General features: G+C 35.1%; 1 protein-coding gene across 1 annotated transcript in view; it reads left to right on the top strand.

Moving 5' to 3' along the window:
- CD2AP (CD2 associated protein) overlaps positions 1-18,971 on the top strand; it is a 130,098-nt gene that overhangs the window by 71,859 nt on the left and 39,268 nt on the right. The window contains exons 6-11 of the mRNA XM_008523644.2: positions 7,950-8,137; positions 10,336-10,414; positions 10,720-10,814; positions 11,937-12,041; positions 13,496-13,532; positions 14,646-14,708. Coding sequence (XP_008521866.1) covers positions 7,950-8,137; positions 10,336-10,414; positions 10,720-10,814; positions 11,937-12,041; positions 13,496-13,532; positions 14,646-14,708 — 567 coding nt within the window. The remainder of the gene's footprint in view (positions 1-7,949; positions 8,138-10,335; positions 10,415-10,719; positions 10,815-11,936; positions 12,042-13,495; positions 13,533-14,645; positions 14,709-18,971) is intronic.

Genomic DNA, 18,971 nt, shown 5'->3' on the forward strand with positions numbered 1-18,971 from the left:
CAGCCCTGTGAGAGTTATGAACAGTGATATATTGGTACAGTGGCATTTCCCATGGAGATAGTGCCTTCCCAAATCTGAAATTTAAAATTGTAAATATAAATACTACTATTTAGTTAATTCAACATTCATGTATTTGTTCAATCAATATATTGAGTGCTTATTGTTGAGCATATTGTGCAAGGTTCTGAGAATACAGTAATAAGCAGCATAGGCATGATTCTTCCCCATATTTGAAGCTTTTGATCCATTGGGAAAGAAAAGACTTAAACAAGTGATTATAATTCAACATGAGAAATAATTGTGACGGGAAAGTTCAGGGTGCTATAGATGTATGTAAGAGGGCTAACCCAGACTTGGGAGGATATGAGAGAATGTACCCCAGAGGACGTTACAGATTGAGATCCCAGAACGGTTAGGAAACCCCTAGGCAAGTATGTGGCAAAGGGTAAAGAAAAAGCACAGCAATTTCAAGATACTGAAAGAGATTCAGTTTAGAGGGATTGTAGAATGGATAGGTGGATGTGGTACATATTGAGGCTGGAGAGATTATTGGGTCATGCTGAAGAAGGCATTACAGAAATGCTAATCAAGTCAGGGAAGCCTTAGAGGGGCGTGAAATGATCAGATTGTTTTTTAGATGATGCATGACTCATGCAACTCAATGATGGACTGCATATATGATGGTGATCCCATAAGATTAGTATCATATGTACACTCTGATGTTCACACTGCTATGAAATCACTTAATGACACATTTCTCAGAAGCCATCCCTATTGTTAAGTGACTGATGATCGTAAATTGGTTTTGTTGCAGTGTACAGAGTGAATTGTTGTGTCGAGAGTGGATTGGAGATGCGTAAGACTGGGGTAGTGAGACTAGTTGAGAATGTTTTGATAATTCAGGTAGAAATAGTATTAGCCTAAACTAGAGGAATGATCATGGGAATGGAGAAACATGGGTAGAATAGGAGGTAAATAGGTCGTATATAGAACTGCACCTTGTGATGATGGGATATGGGGAATGACTAAGAAAGAGAGTCAATGGCTACCAGGATTTTGGTTCAATAAGATGGGAAGATGGAGATGTCATTCGCAGAGAAGGGAGAAGATGAATCCCTTTTGGAGATGTTGAGTCTGAGTTCTGTAGGTGTGTGTGGGCATCCAAGTGAAGGTATTTGGTAATCAGTTGTATAGATGGGTCTGAAACCTTAGAAGAAAAATTTGGTTGGATGTCCAAAATTGGGACTTCACAAAATTTTAGGTAGTATAAGAAACCATGAAGTTTAGATGAGATCACCTAGGGAGAACGTCTAGAGTGAAAAAAGAAAAAAGCCTAGGACAGAATCCTGTGTAGCAATGTTTATGGTATGGGCCGAGATAGAGTGCCTAAGAAGGAGACCAAGAAGACAGAGAGAGCTAGGAGGAAACCTATGAGTAGTCAAAAGAAGAGGTTTTTTTCAGGGAGGCTGTGGACAATAACATGTTGCTGTGAGGTTAAGTAAGATAAGAAATAAAATGAAATCCTGAATTTAGGGATGAAGAGATTATTAATGACCTGAACCAAAGCAGTAAAAAGAAGTGATTGAGGCAGAAGCTGAACTGAGGACGAAGGGAGTTGAGACATTGGAGAGGAGTAAGTATAAAGCAGTGCAGCAGTTAAGGACAACATATATTCAGGAATGTTTTTGTCCCTTTTTTTTGGCTGAGGAAGATTCACCCTGAGCTAATGTCTGCTGCCAGTCTTCCTCTTTTTGTGCGTCAGCTGTCACCACAGCATGGCCTCTGACAGATGAGTGGTGTTGCTTTGTGCCTGGGATTGGAACCAAAGCAGAGTGTGCCAAACTTAACCACTGGACCACTGGGGCTGGCTCTGTTCTTTTTCGAAGAAGGAAAAGTCTTGATCATTTTTAAGTGCTAATGGCAAAGGTAGAGAGGGCAAGGTTGAAGATGCAAATTTAGAAGAATGGGGATTATCAGCAGAACAGGATTTACCCAGAAGGAGGAGGGAACGAGATTGATTTATAGGTATCATGATTAGTCTCAAGTGATTGGAGATAAATTAGAGTTAGTGCTGAGAAGCTGATGGAGAGATATCTGACTTTTGATTTCTTCTATAAGAAATGAGAGATGGGGCTGGCCTGGTGGCGCAGCGGTTAAGTTCACACATTCCACTTTGGCGGCCCAGGGTTCGCCGGTTTGGATCCCAGGTGCGGACATGGCACCGCCTGGCAAGTTATGCTGTGACAGGTGTCCCACATATAAAATAGAGGAAGATGGGCATGGATGTTAGCCTACGGCCAGTCTTCCTCAGCAAAAAGAGGAGGATTCGTGGCAGATGTTAGCTCAGGGCTGATCTTCCTCAAAAAAAAAAAAAAAAAAAAAGAAATGAGAGATGCTAAGAATGAGGTACAAAGTGGAGAGGTCAGAATTTTGAGGAGACTGTAAAGGTCCCAGCAGGGATTATTAAATGTTTTGAGCCCTTTACTGGGCTACTAGAGGGATGCATGGCACAAAATGTTTAAGAAACCTTGATGGATTGTTCTTCAGGAGTTCTGGCCTGTCTTGGGTGGAAAGAATTCATTCTCTTAGGAGGAGTTAGTGGAGCTTTCATTTGCTTATTTTATTTCTAGAAAAGAAGATAGTGCTTATTGCTAGTGTGGCACAGGATCCTTGTGGAATGGTGGTGTACACTCAATGTGCCAAAGGTGGTAGGCAGAAATTTGGTGATCTCCAACCTAGACTCCAAGAGTTAAGGTGGTGGATGATTTACTTTGGTGTCTGTGGTCCCACATTAGCATTCACCTTAAACTCCTCCTCCTGGTGAGCAGCTTTGCAAGGAAGATTGTTCTGGGGCTTCGATGCTTTTACTGGTGATATGTTAAGAGTCTATATAAGTTACTGTTAAAGCCCAACACTCTTTCTAAAGATTCTTTTTAGAAACTAAGGAATACAGATTCTAAGTCCAGTTAACACACACTTCACATTTTCTTAGGAAATGTAGGATTATCTTAAAAATCTTTGAATGATGGTGAAAGATGTTCTTCTCTAGAATAAAAAGAGGGGCAATTTATGCCAGCAACTTTAGTAGATTCCTAGTTCTTCTACTTGGTTTACATGTTTCTAACTTAATGTAAGATACCCTGCATTAGTTCCCCATTCACGTTAATAATCAACTTGGTTTGCTTCCATTAAATGCTTTGTATTTTTAATCAAGTTTCTACTTTGTATTATTTTTCTTCAGCACATAGTGCAGCTCACATAAAGGTTCTTATTTTTTTTCAAGAAGTAATTATATTTTGGTACTCTTGGTCGTTTTAAGTCATTTTATCTGGAGATATAAACCATCAAGTAGCGTTTGCTGTAGAGATTTAATGAGAAAGGAAGGAAGTGAGAGTTCTAGGCTTAACAGGAAGACTTGTGTTATGTTTGATGACTGACAGTGCCACACACAGAATGCAGATGTAATTTTCTACAAGCTTAGCAATTCAAGGACAATCTGGTTGTTAAGCATGTGCACATAAAAATATTAGAAATACCATATGGGTAAGCTTTCTGTTTGTCTGATTATGACATGACCTGTTGCCCTTCCTTCCCCCTCTTTGTCCCCTTCTCCTCCTTTCTTCCCCCAGCTCCCCTTTCTTCCTTTTAGTGGCTAAGATGTTTTTCCCTTTTATTTTTTTGCTCCTTCTGTGTGATCATACTCTCTTTTACTTGAATCGTTCTCAATAAGACCTGTTTAAACTCTTTAAAAATAGTATGCACTGAGCTAGGCACTGTTCTAGGCACTTTACAGGAATCTGTTAATTTAATCCTCGTAGGAATGCTGTGAAGTATCCTTTTCACAGACGAAGAAACTAGGCACATCCAGTGGAGGAGGTGAGATATGAATCAAGAGGGTTTGACTCCAGAGTTCATGTGCTTTACCACTACACTAGGCTGCCTTCGAACCATTGATTTAATAGCCATTGTAGTACTTCTGACAATTTTCAATGAGCCAAAAGATAATCAGCCTATATATAAGTACTACATATTTTTGTTATCTAGGCATTTATTTTAATGATAAATGTTTTCATGACTTTAGTAAAATTTATAGTCACTAAATCTAAAATTTTTATTTTATGGCCGTAATCAAATATGCAAACTGAAAATTGCACCTTAGAATCATCTGCTGAAGTTGCCTTTATCAGTCTTTGACTTATTAATATCATAGATTGTTTCAGTTTAAAAGGCCTCTCAGATGAGTACCTCATATACTCTGTGCCTGAATATGGCAGTCTGGTTATTGAAGCTAGGTATTACAGAATATAGACTACAGTTCTAGCAATGAGGGAGCAAGACCATGTGGAATTACCTTCCTATCATACAAACTGGGACATTGAACAAAATATAGGAAACAAATATTTTCAGACAGCACAGGACTGAGATTCTTGAGAAAAGGGGAAAGAAACAAGAAAACCTTATCATTGGCCTGGATTTCTGCCAAGAGGTAATTTCTGGACTGCAGTGCAGGAAGAGGGAACCTCAGCAGAAGGTTGTCAGTTTTGCTGAGTTGAGGAGTTAGAGATCTGAGTTAAGGGAACCCAGGGTAGTTAGAATTTGTGGAGCTGAATACCTGAAGAGAGAGAGATGTAGAGAAGAGCTCCAGAAATGTGAGTACTGGTTGCCTTGAGTGTTTGGCTGAATACCAATCTGTGAAGATGTAGAGTGAAACCCCACAAGGTGAGACATGAACAGTTTGTGAGGAAAGTAGTTACTGGGAATTAACATGAATAATTCCTGGTTTTATGCAAGGTCAAGAATTATTTGAATTCTCTCTAGTGGGATTTGAAAGACTTCATTGAATACATGGGCAATTCAGTAAAGGGTGAAATGGGGCTAAATTCACCTTAAAATGGTGACTATTCTCGTTCTGCCCTGAAAAAGCTTAAAACTAACATGCAAGTAACTTACCTGTTTGCTAGAAAAAAATCAGCACTCTTTAAAGCAGGGTTTCTCAACCTTGTCACTGATGATATTTCAGCTGGATAACTCTTTGCTCTGGGTGGGGGCTGTCTGGTGCTTACAGAATTTTTACAATTATCCCATATCTCTACCCACTAGATGTCAGTAGCACTTTTCAGTTGTGCTAACCAGAAGTGTGTTAAGACAGTGCAACATGTGCTTTGGGGAGCAAAATCATCTCAGGTTGAGAATCACTGGTTTTTAAAGGATTACAATAAAATCTAGCACTCAACAACATTAAATAAAATAAACTACTAGCTCTATATCAAGAAGTAGGAAAATGTGGCCCATAATCTGGAAGAAAAATTACTTATTAGAGAACCAGAAATGATGGACTAACAAACAAAGATGTTAAAATAACTATAATAGAAATGCTCAATATACTCAAGGATACAATGGAAAATGTGACCATGATGAAGAGTGAAATAGAAGTTATTAAACATAAATAATCAAATGGAACTACTAGAGATGAAGAAAACTATCAGAAATGAATTCCTTCATGTGAAATTTTAACAGTAGACTAGACAATTGAAGAAAAGATCATTGAACTTGAAAATGTGGCAATAGAATCTATGCAGAGTGAAGCACAAAGAGCGTAAAGACTGTAAAAAATTTCTGCAACTTGGGATAATTTTAAATGGTCTAACATATGTGTAGCTAAAGTCTCAAATGGAGATGAGAGAGAGGGAGGACAAAAAATATTTGAAGAAAGAATGCTAAAACATTTCCAAATTTGATGCAAGCTATAAATCCGCACATCAAATCCAGCAAAATATGTAAAAGTTAATACGTTATGACTAATGGGGTTTATCTCGTGCATTCAAAAGTTAATATAATCTACCATATTCATAGTTTAAAGGAGAAAAACCATATGGAATGGTTTTTTATGGAATGAAGTACAGATGCATGGAACAGCATGGATGAATCTTACACATACTCTGCTTAGCAAAAGAAGCAGACAAAAGACGTACGTGCTATGTGATTAAATTTATTTGAAACTCTAAAAAGGACAGGATGAAGATTTGGGGTGACTATATCTTGATCGTTGTGGTTACGTGGTACATACATTTGTCAAAAATTATTGGAATGTGCAATTAAAATGGATTCATTTTATTGTTTGTAAACATTCGCTCAATGAAGTTGATTTAAAATATATTACAAAAAATGTATGTGGGTTAGGCTAATATTGAAAGTCGTTAGAGTAGATCACTGTACTTGTTAGCATTACATTTCTTAAGTTCACACAAGTTTCTGTTAACTACTTCGCACATGTTTTCAAATGTGTAATTGGAGGCTTTTGTTGTTGGAAACATTATATTAAAATGTTTTAAGACTGGTTTTGGGGTCATCTAGAATTCAGTTCAAATGTTGGCTTTGTTACTACCTGTATGGCCTTGGGAAAGTTTTTGACATCTCTTTGCCCAGTTTACTTATTTCCAAAATGAGGAGTAATAGTGCTTAATGTTAAGCCTGTGGATGGTTATGTAAATTACCTGTCATTCACGTACAGTGCTTAGCAAGCGCCTGGCACAGAGTAAATCCTGAATAAATGGTGACTACCATTTTTATTACCCCTGCTGTTATTCTTACTGTTAAACTTTAACAGACTTCTTTAGTGCAATGACTGATATCATGTATTTTTCCGTGCCCCTCCCCCCCATTCTGAAGTGTTTCTGGAATTTTCTTGGATAATTTACTCTAGAACTTTGTTTCTTAGATTATAAGGTCCTTTGAGAATCTCTTAAGAGCTGTGTTTCTTTTACCTAGAAAAATGAACTGAAAAAATATCCACACAATTTTCCAGGGGGCTGTTCATGGACTCATTGAAGCCTATAAATAAGAACTTTTGCAGCAAGAATGTAGAAACAACTTTTCTTATCCATATAATGTTAAACTGTCTTTAAAAGTTTTTCAGGGCCAGCCCTGGTGGCCTGGTGGCTGCGTTTGGTGAGCTTCACTTTGGTGGCCCAGGATTGGTTCCCAGGCAGACCTGCACCACTTGTCTGTCAGCAGCTATTCTGTGGCTGTGGCTCACATGGAAAAAGAGGAGGATTGGCCAAGGATGTTAGCTCAGGGCAAATCTTCCTCAGAAAAAAAAAAAGAAATTAGTATTACAATTTAAGTTTTCATTGACTGCTTTCAATTTAGACTTACATTATGTCACCTCTGAGGTAAAATGATAGATCTTGAACTGTTGACTTTTTAAAATAAAAATTTGCTAGTATTGCTGCTTTTTACCTTCAGAAACTCACCCTAGTTTTGATCAGATTGAATCGTATAACTTTTAAAAATGATTAACTTTATCTCTTTAATGTTTCAGACTTGTTTTATGTTTGTCTTACGTCGTCTTTGTCGAAGAACTGTAAATTTTGACATGCTCTTAAGGACCTTGTCCTGGATTTATTATGGATTTATTTTTATGTCCTGGATTTATTATTATGTCCTGGATTTATTAATTAACATTTTACTAATTAAAATACCTAAAATTGTTATTATTTTAAGTAGTATCCAAAAATTAGTATAAAATGCATCTTATTCTTTTGGGCATTTTAGTACTCAGTCATTTAATTTATCATTATTATTTATTTATCTTTTTTTTTTTGAGGAAGATTACCTCTGAGCTAACATCTGCTGTCAGTTCTCGTTTTGCTGAGGAAGACTGTCCCGGAGCTAACATCCGTGCCCATCTTCCTCTGCTTTATATGTGTGACACCTGCCACAGCATGGCATGATAAGCAGTGCATAGGTCCACACCTGGGATCTGAACCAGTGAACCCTGGGCCACCGAAGCAGAATGTGCGAACATAACCACTGCACCACTGGCCCGGCCCCTAATCTGTTATTTTTATTCTACTATTTTTTATTAGGAAGTATAGAATGTAAACACTATGGAAGAAGAATGTCAAGATTTTTGTCACTCTTTCATCAAAAACAAATTCTTCTTTCAGAAACTGTTTTGACTGGGCCTACCTCACCTTTACCCTCTCCTGGGAGTGGGAGCGAAACTGCACCTGGATTAGTTACACAGCCAAAGAAAATTCGAGGAGTTGGATTTGGAGATATTTTTAAAGAAGGCTCTGTGAAACTTAGGACAAGAACATCCAATAGTGAAATAGAAGAGAAAAAACCAGAAAAGGTAGTATTGATGAATTTTACTCAGATTAACTCCATTTATTCTCTTGTTAAGTGTTTTAAAACGTAAAAGTGAGTTTGCAAATCTTACTGCGTTTCCTTTTTTTGAGATCATGAATAATTTATTATAAATGAGAAACTCTTTTCAAGTTTACAGTGATTAAAGTTTATATTTGATTCTTATGAAATTAGGATTTTTTTGGTAAATTTAACGCAAACTTTTCTCAGTGGAAGTTTGAGTTTTTAGTTATCGTACTGTAAGAAAAGACAAATTTTGTTGCGTTATTTTTGCGTTTTGAAGCTAAAATTACATATTTTTTCTTTAATTTGAAGTAGGCCTAAAGTGGGCCATTTTAAAATGGATTCACAATGAGATAGTCGCAGCTGTTAAGTTCACAACTTAATAGTTAATTAGGCGCTGTTTAACTTTCCTTGGGATTATCAGCAATGGTGAAATCTCCTCTCCCTCTCTAAATATATGGAGAACTTTATTTTTCATTAGCATTTCACTGGTGTTGTGAAATAAAGTGAATGTACCATAAATTATAAGATTTAATGAGGTTTTAAAATAAATCCTTAAATTTCTATTTTGGAAGAAAAATAGCTACAGTCTTTAAAACATGTATTTCAAAGCCCTTTCTAATGTCAACACCCTGGAGCTGCAGACTGAGCTCTGGCTTCAGATAGGAGGCTTTTCCCTTGACTTTTAGGGCGTTGTTTCCCTTTTGGTTCTCATTTGTGTGTCTGTATTTAACTCTTAAGAGTTTAAAGTATTTCTGTATTTACTTGCCTAGTTTAGCTACACTTGACTTATAAGACTATGTTTTGGTAGGTGAAATATATTGTGAAGTTTACTCTTAAAGTGGTTCATTTCAATGTTTTTTTTCTTTCCCGGCTTACTATGTATTTTCTCATCTAATAATGATTTGCATTCAGAAAGAGAACTTGTACTTTCTGCCCTGTCCTCTCCTAGCTCTGAGACTGTCTGGCATTAAGATTATGGGGCCTAATTGATTCTTGGTTTTAAAGGTAAAGATTGGAATTCTTGTGGTTTTTGGAATGGTGCTGTGTAGCCATATAACAACTACGAATGTTGGAGAAGCGTGTCTCCATTAAGAGGCATGTTAGACTAGATGATCTGGGGCCCTTTTCCGACTCTAAAGCCTATGATTATCTTGAGTAACTTTATTTGATTAACGATTACGCTAGTAATCTTTCAGTTGCTGTTTATAATGCCCATGACTCAAGGGTTGTTATTAGTGAGACTAGTCTCAGGGTCACCCTGTATGATGGCCTTCTGAGGCTTGCTTTGATCTTTGATCTAGGCATTGATAAAGTAGGGAACACATTTGCTGTGTTTGTAGGTGACACTAGATTGGAAGACATGGTAGTTAGAATTGGGAGAAATTAAACTGAATATCTTAAAAGTTAAATAGAATACACAGTGATAGGTAAGTTAGCAGTTTGTTCAGATTTTTAATGAAATCTAAGGTTAAAATGTAGTGTTATTTCTGGGGCGAGAACTCAAGAAAGCACTAATATGAGGTGGTGAAGGACTTAGTGTAGTCAATTACAATGGAAAATTGTCTACTAGACTATAGGAATAAGAATTGGAACATTACCTAAACGTTTTCATTCAGATAGCAGCAATGAAGTATAAAGTCTTTCTTTTCTGTCTTATTGTAAGGAAGTTTAAGAGCCCACTTCCTGGAGTCAGACTTTCTAGGTTCAGTCTGGGCTCCACTACTAAATTACTGTTATTGTGATCAGGTTACTTAACTGCTTCCTAATCTGTAAAAGGACTCAATGCTAGTGCCTACTTTATGCAGATTGTTCTGGGGAGGATTAGCTTATAATGTATGTAAAGTGCTTAGCTCAGGGCTTGGTGCATAGGAAATTTTCAAATGCTCTTATTATTTATTTATTTTAGAGGTTCTGAAATTAAATCACTATGCTATATTATGGGTATCAGAGTATGTTTATTATCCTTAAGATACAGAGTTTTAAAAATTAGAAATTCTGAGCTGTTATTTTGTAGCTTTTGAAACCTTCATCTTTTTCATTGCAGAGTTTTCAGGCATGTTACTAACCTGATTATAAGTACCATTAGGGAAAGCTGGATAACTGTAAATGGAAATTTTGTTTAACAATATTATCTTTAATCTGACTTAACATAGTTGATGCCATTCTTTTCTATCGTAGCCCTTAAACATACAGTCACTAGGATCCAAAACTCAGAGTGTGGAGATAACAAAAACAGACGCTGAAGGTAAAATTAAAGGTAAGCTTTTGAATGAAGTTTTTCTACTGGATGTAAGCACCATGAGGTTAAGAATTTTAGTATGCTTTGTTGATGTCCCCCCTGCAGTTAGAACTGTGCCTGGAACCTAGTAGGCACTTAGTAACTGTTTGAATGAGTGATTAATGGAATTGTTACTTAATTCAACATATAGTATTGGCCAGAATTATTAAATTCATCTGTAATAGTTTCTAGTGTACATTTCTTTATACAAAATAGCGGCTTAATAAGTATTTGTTGAAAGACTCAATTTATATATGCTACATTATTTACATTCTTTATTTTAGCTAAGGAATATTGTAGAACATTATTTGCCTATGAAGGTACTAATGAAGATGAACTTACTTTTAAAGAGGGAGAGATAATCCATTTGATAAGTAAGGTAAGATATTTCTCAGTGTTTCAGTGAATCATTTAATTTATTCACAAGTATTTTTCAGTGTTCTTGCATTCCCCCTAGAGTGTAAGCTCTAGAAGAGCTAGGACTTTGTCTAGTCTCTTTCTTTCTGTGTCCTGAGAACCTGGCACATAGTAAGTGCTCAGAAAGTTCTTTTTTTGAGCAAACTTTTATTGTCTATCTTTGTTCATAATTGATATATTGGGAATTATTTTTGCCATCGTGTTTTTTTTTTCTCTAACCTCCGCTACCGGGTTTCTGTTCTCACTTGCTATTCCATCTCAGTCCATTTTTTCCCCATCTACTATTTGTTGTATTGTTTGTAATATAAAAAGAAAAAGAAAGAAAATAAGGAAACAACTTAAAGGTTCATCAGTATGTAAATGGTTATGAAACTTCATATTGTGGAAAATGATAGTTATTTCAAAGAGTGAGGTAGTTTTATAACTTGGAATGAATTAGGGCAAAAGAAAAAAATTCAGTAGCATTGGGTTGTGGACAGAATCCTATAATAACTTTGTAATTTGTATTTGTAAAGGAAAAGTGTAAATATATTTTTTTGCTATAACCCTATAAAATAATTTTTCAAATTTTTCATGTTATTTTAAATCGACTTTATTAGATGGTTTAGTGTATGTAACTTTTAATTTTCATACAGTTTGGACTGATAACACCTAATTTCTTACGGAAGGGTGGTATTGGAAGGAACGGTAGAAGATCTTGTTAATTTCTAAAGCAAATGAATAATGTGATTAATTTTTAGTATATAAAGTATTGAGAAGAATGTTAAGTAAGATACAGTTTGGAAATTCATATTCTCTCTACCCTTCTCTCCCACTTCCTTTCCTTTTTCCTCTCTCTTCTCCCTCTGAGAACATTTTATGCTTGCAAATTGAATTTTGAAATTATTTGACATATTTTAAAAAATTAAACTCAATTTTATAACTACTACTAGAAGTAATCTGTGGGGGATATTTTCTTTTAGAAGGACCTCATGATCTGCTTAGGTCTTTTTGTTGTAAAAATAATGAAATTCATTTCGTTGTAAACTTTTTCCTTATTTAAAGATAACCCCTATTATTTATTATTATTTGTTTTACGTTTTAGGAGACTGGAGAAGCTGGCTGGTGGAAGGGTGAACTTAATGGTAAAGAAGGAGTATTTCCAGATAATTTTGCTCTTCAGATAAGTGAACTGGATAAGGACTTTCCAGTAAGCTTTTATTTTTCAATGATGATAATAATAGTTTAAAGAACCTTTTGCCAGTATTTCTTAAAAAACAGGTTTTTTGCGTTGTTACTAAATAATTTTATGAGGGGGTTTCTGGTTTATATGTTCAGTAAAAGTTAACTTGAATTATAGTAAAACAAAACAGTATTTCACTTCTGTGCTTTATTCCTGGTTTTCTTTTTTCTTTCCCCCCGATTATGTTGAAAAGTAACCTTAGACTTCATTACTTTATTATAATTAAAAGAAAAAAGGCTAGCCATACTAGTTGGACAAATTAGCACTTGTCTGGAAGAAATTATATTTTTATTTAATTTTGTTGAAAATCTTTATTTTAAGGTACTGTTGATGTTATTATTCTGTTAGCACATATTTGAGAGGGTAAGAAGCAGTCTTTGCCTCCTTACAGGATTTAGTATATCTATCTTCCTTCTCACAGTGAGTAAAGGGAGCCTGTCATTGGTCAGTGATCTTGTGCTTTCCTACAGCTTGATCCCTTTTTCTCCCCCATGGAAGGATGAATGTAATTGGGTTTTTAAAATAGAAGGAAAGAGAGTTAGAGAGCAGACACACAGCAAAACAGTCTACCATGTTTGATTTAAGCCAGTGCAGAAATCTTTACCTTTTACAATCTTTCGTTTAGTTAAGTGAATTACTAGAGGTTACTCAGTGGAGGCTTATGCTGTCTTAGGGAGGCGCTTTCTTTGCTGGATTTCATTCCGTGTAGAGTCAGCCTTCAGTGTGCTTTACTTTTATACTCTTCTTAATGAACACATTATTTTTTTTGGCTTTTATTAGGTGTTTACACGGTATTGATTATCAGTTATTTTTAATTTGAAAAAGCAAATTTACATACTTAGAAATGTATCAAGTTTTTTAAGGCATTAAATTAAGTCTTTAAATGAATGAATGCTTTATAAACCCAAGAGAATTTGAATAAATTGAGAAAGAACAGACGTTTGCCTTTAAACTTTTCTTTGAGACTTATGGAGAATCAAGAGTTAAAGCTAGATATATTTATTAGCTATTCTTTTTTTTCTTTTAAACAAAGTCTCTCTCTCTCTCTCTCTTTCCCTGCCACCTTTCTTTTCTCCCTGAACTTAGCTATTAAAGAGGGGTAAAATGATCTGTAGAAATCTTAAACTAGGGGAGGCAGGACAGAACATTTTTGCTCATCATTATGATTTTTTAGGTTTATCCAACTCAGTGATAATTTTTGAAATGTTTAATTTTTGATCAAGGAGGCATTTGTTGTAATAGAGTAAATTTTTAGTCAGTGACCTTTTATAGAGTCATTAGGATCTTATTATTTTATAATTTTTGACAGAGATGGGACGAGGAGAGATGTTCATGTAATTTAGATTATTAATGATCAGAATTTAACTACAAATATTTAATGTGTAAGTGTTCAACTATTTTAACCATTTTTATTTTAATAGAAACCAAAGAAACCACCACCTCCTGTTAAGGGTCCAGGTATGTAAGAAACACATTAGTCAGTTTGCTATTTTTCTTATTTGTATGTTCTAAAATGGTGAAATTAGGTCTTATGTAAACCATTTACTTTTATTAGCAAAAGCCAAATATGAGCTATATATACATTTTTAGAAATATATAAAAATTAATTGTTTACATACATTAATATTTGTCAGTACTTTTTTTAAAGTACAAACTATATAAAATAGGGATCTTGAAAATAATTTGGATACTTTAGTTACATGTCATCTTGAGTTAAGAAAATTGACTTATGTTTAAATCTGTTTAGAAAATTTAATATGTTGACCTGGCCAATTAGTTATTCTACCTTTTGTCAGTGTCTCAAACCAATACTAATTATTTATGTACTCTTCCTTCAGAGACAGTGCTAAGAGTTAAACACACTAGAAGAGTTTATTTTTTTAAACAGTTGAATAAATTTTGGTACACCTAGAAGAGTTTTTTTGGGATTAAAGTCTTATAATCTGGGTTTTTTTCTGTTTCTATAAGTTCTAGCTCCTAATTTCTGATTTTTACAAGGGTAGTGCAATTTATTTTTCTTGAAAGATTTGCTCTTTTTTAGACTAACGCAAGTCGTCCCCTCCTCCATGGTCTCAGCTTTGTATTTGCTGACCTAATCCCAGAGCAAGGAAAGCATAAGTTAAAAGTAATTTTTACGGAAGTTAGTATTGGAGGCTTTTTAGCCAGTAGGCATATGGGGCTTTTAAAATTAATTAAAATTAAATAACAAACTTAATTCCACAGTCACAGTAACAACATTTCAAGTCTCAGTAGTCAATATTGGACAGCACAAAAATAGAATATTTCCATCATCACAAAAAGTTCTACTGGACAGTGGTGTTGTATAGGATATGAGCATCTTCATTTGACATAGAAGGAACCGAGATGGCAGAATTATTACTTACTCATGGTAATAGTGGCACGTGCAGGATTAGGTTTTGAGCCTAGTGGTTCTGGTATTTTGTTCTTTCTGTCAAACCTTGTTTTCCTGTGATGTTATTTTTGAACTAACCTTTACTTTTTAGTAGTAGAATTATCTTTGTGCTCTAAAACTATTTTTAAAAAAAGTATTGACTTTGTTTGTCTCCTCAGCTCCAAAGCCTGAGCTGATAGCTGCAGAGAAGAAGTATTTTCCTGTAAAGCCTGAAGAAAAAGGTGAGGCTAATTTCTCCACTTTCAGAAAAATAATCTTCCTCTTGTTTTCATTGTAAAGAAAAACATCGCTCCACAGAGTCACTTACACTGATTTTTAACAGGTGTTCAGTATTCACTTTGCAATGCTTAGAGTTTTCTTAGGGGGAGTAGTTTGTCAGTATCGATAGGAAATTAAGATTTTACTCAAACTGATGATTTACATTCATTAAAAAGGCAAACCATTATCAGTAAGGATGTAGTATTTAATCATAGTTATTTCAAGTAATGTATAAGAAAACTAAGCATTAAGTCGTTACACTTTTATTATTTTTATAGTATCTCAGTTGAAATAAATTAAAAATTTCTTAGGTATAAAAAACATGGAAGTGATTTATTATATATTATGTAATGTTCACTGCATATATTTGTCATGTAAACTCGGAAAATTATTCTAAGGTAACATTGATTTTGTTAAAGTCGTTACTCGTTTTGTTTTGTTTTGTTAATTTGGAGAAAATACCTTCCTCTCACGGTACGGAAGATCTGCAGTGGTTGCATACAGCAGTAGCTACTGTTTAGATGCTTTTGTTTCTATTGCCAGTGTTGTTTCTACAGCCTATCCTTGTCTCTTGCCTAAAATATTACTGTATTCTCTTAACTAATTTCTCTCACTTTAATCCCTTGTCTGGTTTATATTTAACATTATTGCCAGATTCATCTTTTTAAATTATTTTAGTGAGGTCATAATAGTTTATAACATTGTGAAATTTCAGTTGTATATTATTTGTCAGTCACCATGTAGATGTGCCCCTTTACCCCTTATGCTCATCCCCATCCCCATCCCCCTTCCCCTCTGGTAGCCACTAATCTGTTCTCTTTGTCCATGTGTCTATTTTCCATATATGGGTGAAATCATGCAGTGTTTGCCTTTCTCTGGATTATTCTGCTTAACATAAAACCCTCAAGATCCATTCATGTTGTTGCAAATGGGATGATTTTGCCTTTTTTATGGCTGAGTAGTATTCCATTGTGTGTGTGTGTGTATATACACACACACACCCACCCCACATCTTCTTTATCTGTTCATCAGTCTATGGGCATGTGGGTTGCTTCCATGTCTTGGCTATTGTGAATAATGCTGCAGTGAACATAGGGGTGCATAAGGCTCTTTGAATTGTTGATTTCAAGTTCTTTGGATAAATACCCGATAGTGAGATAGCTGGGTTGTATGGGATTTTTATTTTTGATTTTTTTGAGAAATCTCCATACTGTTTTCCATAGTGGCTGCACCAGTTTGCATTCCCACCAGCAGTATGAGGGTTCCCTTTTCTCCACATCCTCACCAACATTTGATATTTTTTGTCTTGGTGATTATAGCCATTCTAATAGGTGTAAGGTGATATCTTATTGTAGTTTTGATTTGCATTTCCCTAATGATAAGTGATACTGAACATCTTTTCATGTGCCTATTGGCAATCTGTATATCTTTTTTAAAAAAAAGTCTGTTGATATCCTCTGCCCATTTTGTGATTGGGTTGCTTGTTTTTTTGTCATTGAGTTATATGAATTCTTTATATTTTTTAAAGATTAACCCCTTGTCAGATATATGATTTGCCAATATTTTCTTCCAGTTGGTGGGTTGTCTTTTCGTTTTGTTCCTGGTTTCCTTTGCCTTGCAGAACCTCTTTAGTCTGATGTCCCGTTTGTTTATTTTGTTCTTTGTTTCCCTTGCCTGAGTAGATATGATATTAGAAAAGATCCTGCTAAGACCAACGTCAAAGAGTGTACTACCTGTATTTTCTTCTGGTTTTATGTTTTCACATCTTACCTTCAAGTCTTTAATCCATTTTGAGTTAATTTTTGTGTATGGTGTAAGCTAATGGTCTACTTTCATTCTTTTGCTTGTGGCTGTCCAGTTTTCCCCACACTATTGAAGACACTTTCCTTTCTCCATTGTATGTTCTTGGCTCCTTTGTCTAAGATTAGCTATCTGAGGATGAGTGGTTTTATTTGTAGGCTTTCAATTCTGTTCCATTGATCTGTGTGTTTTTCTGCCATTACCATGCTGTTTTGATTACTATAGCTTTGTAGTATAATTTGAAGTCAGGGATTATGCTGCCTCCAGCTTTGTTCTTTTTTCTCAGCATTTCTTTAGCTATTTGGGGTCTTCTGTTGTTCCATATGAATGTTAGAATTCTTTGTTCTATTTCTGTGAAACATGTCATTGGGATTCTGATTGAGATTGTGTTGAATCTGTAGATTTTTTTTTAGGCAATATGGACATTTTGACTATGTTTATTCTTCCAATCCATGTCCTGGAATATCTTTCCATTTCTTTATGTCATCAATTTCTTTTGATAATGTCTTACAGTTTTCAGTGGATAGGTCTTTCATCTCTTTGGTTAAATGAGGTTAAATTTATTCCTAGATATTTTGTTCTTTTTGTTGCGATTATAAATGGGATTGTATTCTTGAGTTCTCTTTCTATTAGTTCATTATTAGAGTATAGAAATACAACTGATTTTTGTAAGTTGATTTTGTACCCTGCAGCTTTGCTGTAGTTGTTGATTATTTCTAATAGTTTTCTGATGGATTCTTTAGGGTTTTCTATATATTGAATCCTGTCATCTGCAAACAGCAAGAGTGTCATTTCTTCTTTGCCAATTTTGATGTCTTTTATTTCTTTTTCTCGTCCAGTTGCTCTGACCAAAACCTCTAGTACTATGTTGAATAAGAGAAGCGAGAGTGGGCACCCTTGTGTTGTTCCTGTTCTCAGAGGGTGACTTTCAGTTTTTCAATATTGTGTATGATGTTGGCTGTGGGTTTGTCATTTATTATGTTGAGGTACTTTCCTTCTATACCCATTTTATTGAGTTTTTATCATAAATGGATGTTAGATCTTGGTAAATACTTTCTCTGCATCTACTGAGATGATCATGTGGTTTTTATTTCTTATCTTGTTAATGTGGTGTATCATATTGATTGATTTGTGGATGTTGAACCATCCCTGCATCCCTGGTATAAATCCCACTTGGTCATGGTGTATGATTCTTTTAATATATTGCTGTATTTGGTTTGCCAATATTTTGTTGAGGATTTTTGCATCTATGTTCATCAGTATTGGCCTGTAATTTTCCTTCTTTGTGTTGTCGATGCCTGGCTTTTGAATCAGGGTGATGTTGGCCTTGTAGAATGAGTTAGAAAGTGTTCAGTCTTCCTCAATTTTTTGCAATAGTTGAGAAGGATAGGTATTAAGTCTTATTTGAATGTTTGGTAGAATTCTCTGGAAAAGCCATCTGGTCCTAGACTTTTATTTTTGAGAGGTTTTTGATTACTGTTTAAGTCTCTTTACTTGTGATTGGTCTATTCAGATTCTCTATTTCTTCTTGATTCAGTTTTGGGAAGTTGTATGAGTCTTAAGAATTATTCATTTCTTCTATATTGTCCAATTTGTTGGCATATGGTTTTTCATAGTAGTCTCTTAATCATCTTCAGCACTTCCACATTCAGACATGTGGCTGTGTGGGTCTCTCACACATCTCTTGGTTGTATGGATGCCTTCTGTTGGTTTTTGAATGTCCTTTTCATTGTATCTTAGTAGGGAGAGACTAGGGGAAGAGCTCACTCTGCCATGATGCTCATGTCACTCTTCCAGATTCATTTTTTTTAATAGACTATTTTTTAGGACAGTTTCAGATTTACAGAAAATTGAGCGGAAGGTACAGAGAGTTCCTGTATCCTCCCTGCCCCTATACCTGCACAACCTCCCTGACTGAACATTTGGCACCAGAGTCGTACATTTGTTACAAGCAGTGCACCTCCATTAACACATCATTATCACCCAAAGTCTGTGTGTTACATTAGGGTTCACTCCTGGTGGTGTACATTTTATGAGTTTGTAAAAATGTATAATTTGACAAATGTGTAATTATAATATCATACACAATAGTCTCACTGCCCCCAAAATCCTCTGTGCTCTGCCTTTTCATCCCTGCCTCCTTCCCCTCAACCCCTGACAACCACTGGTCTTTATTTTGTCTCCATAGTTTTGTATGTTTTAGAATTTTATATTGTTGGAATCATACAATATATAGCTTTTTCACATTGGCTTCTTTCACTTTGTAATATGTATTTAAGGCTTCTCCATGTCTTTTCATGGCTTAGTAGTTCACTTCTTTGTAATGGTGGTTAATATTCCACTGTCTGGATGTACCACAGTTTATCCATTCACCTACTAAAGGACATCTTGGCAGTTATGAATAATTTTGGCAGTTATGAATAAGG

This window comes from Equus przewalskii, chromosome 19 (assembly GCF_037783145.1).
Source record: "Equus przewalskii isolate Varuska chromosome 19, EquPr2, whole genome shotgun sequence".
NCBI classification, from domain to species: Eukaryota; Metazoa; Chordata; class Mammalia; order Perissodactyla; family Equidae; genus Equus; species Equus przewalskii.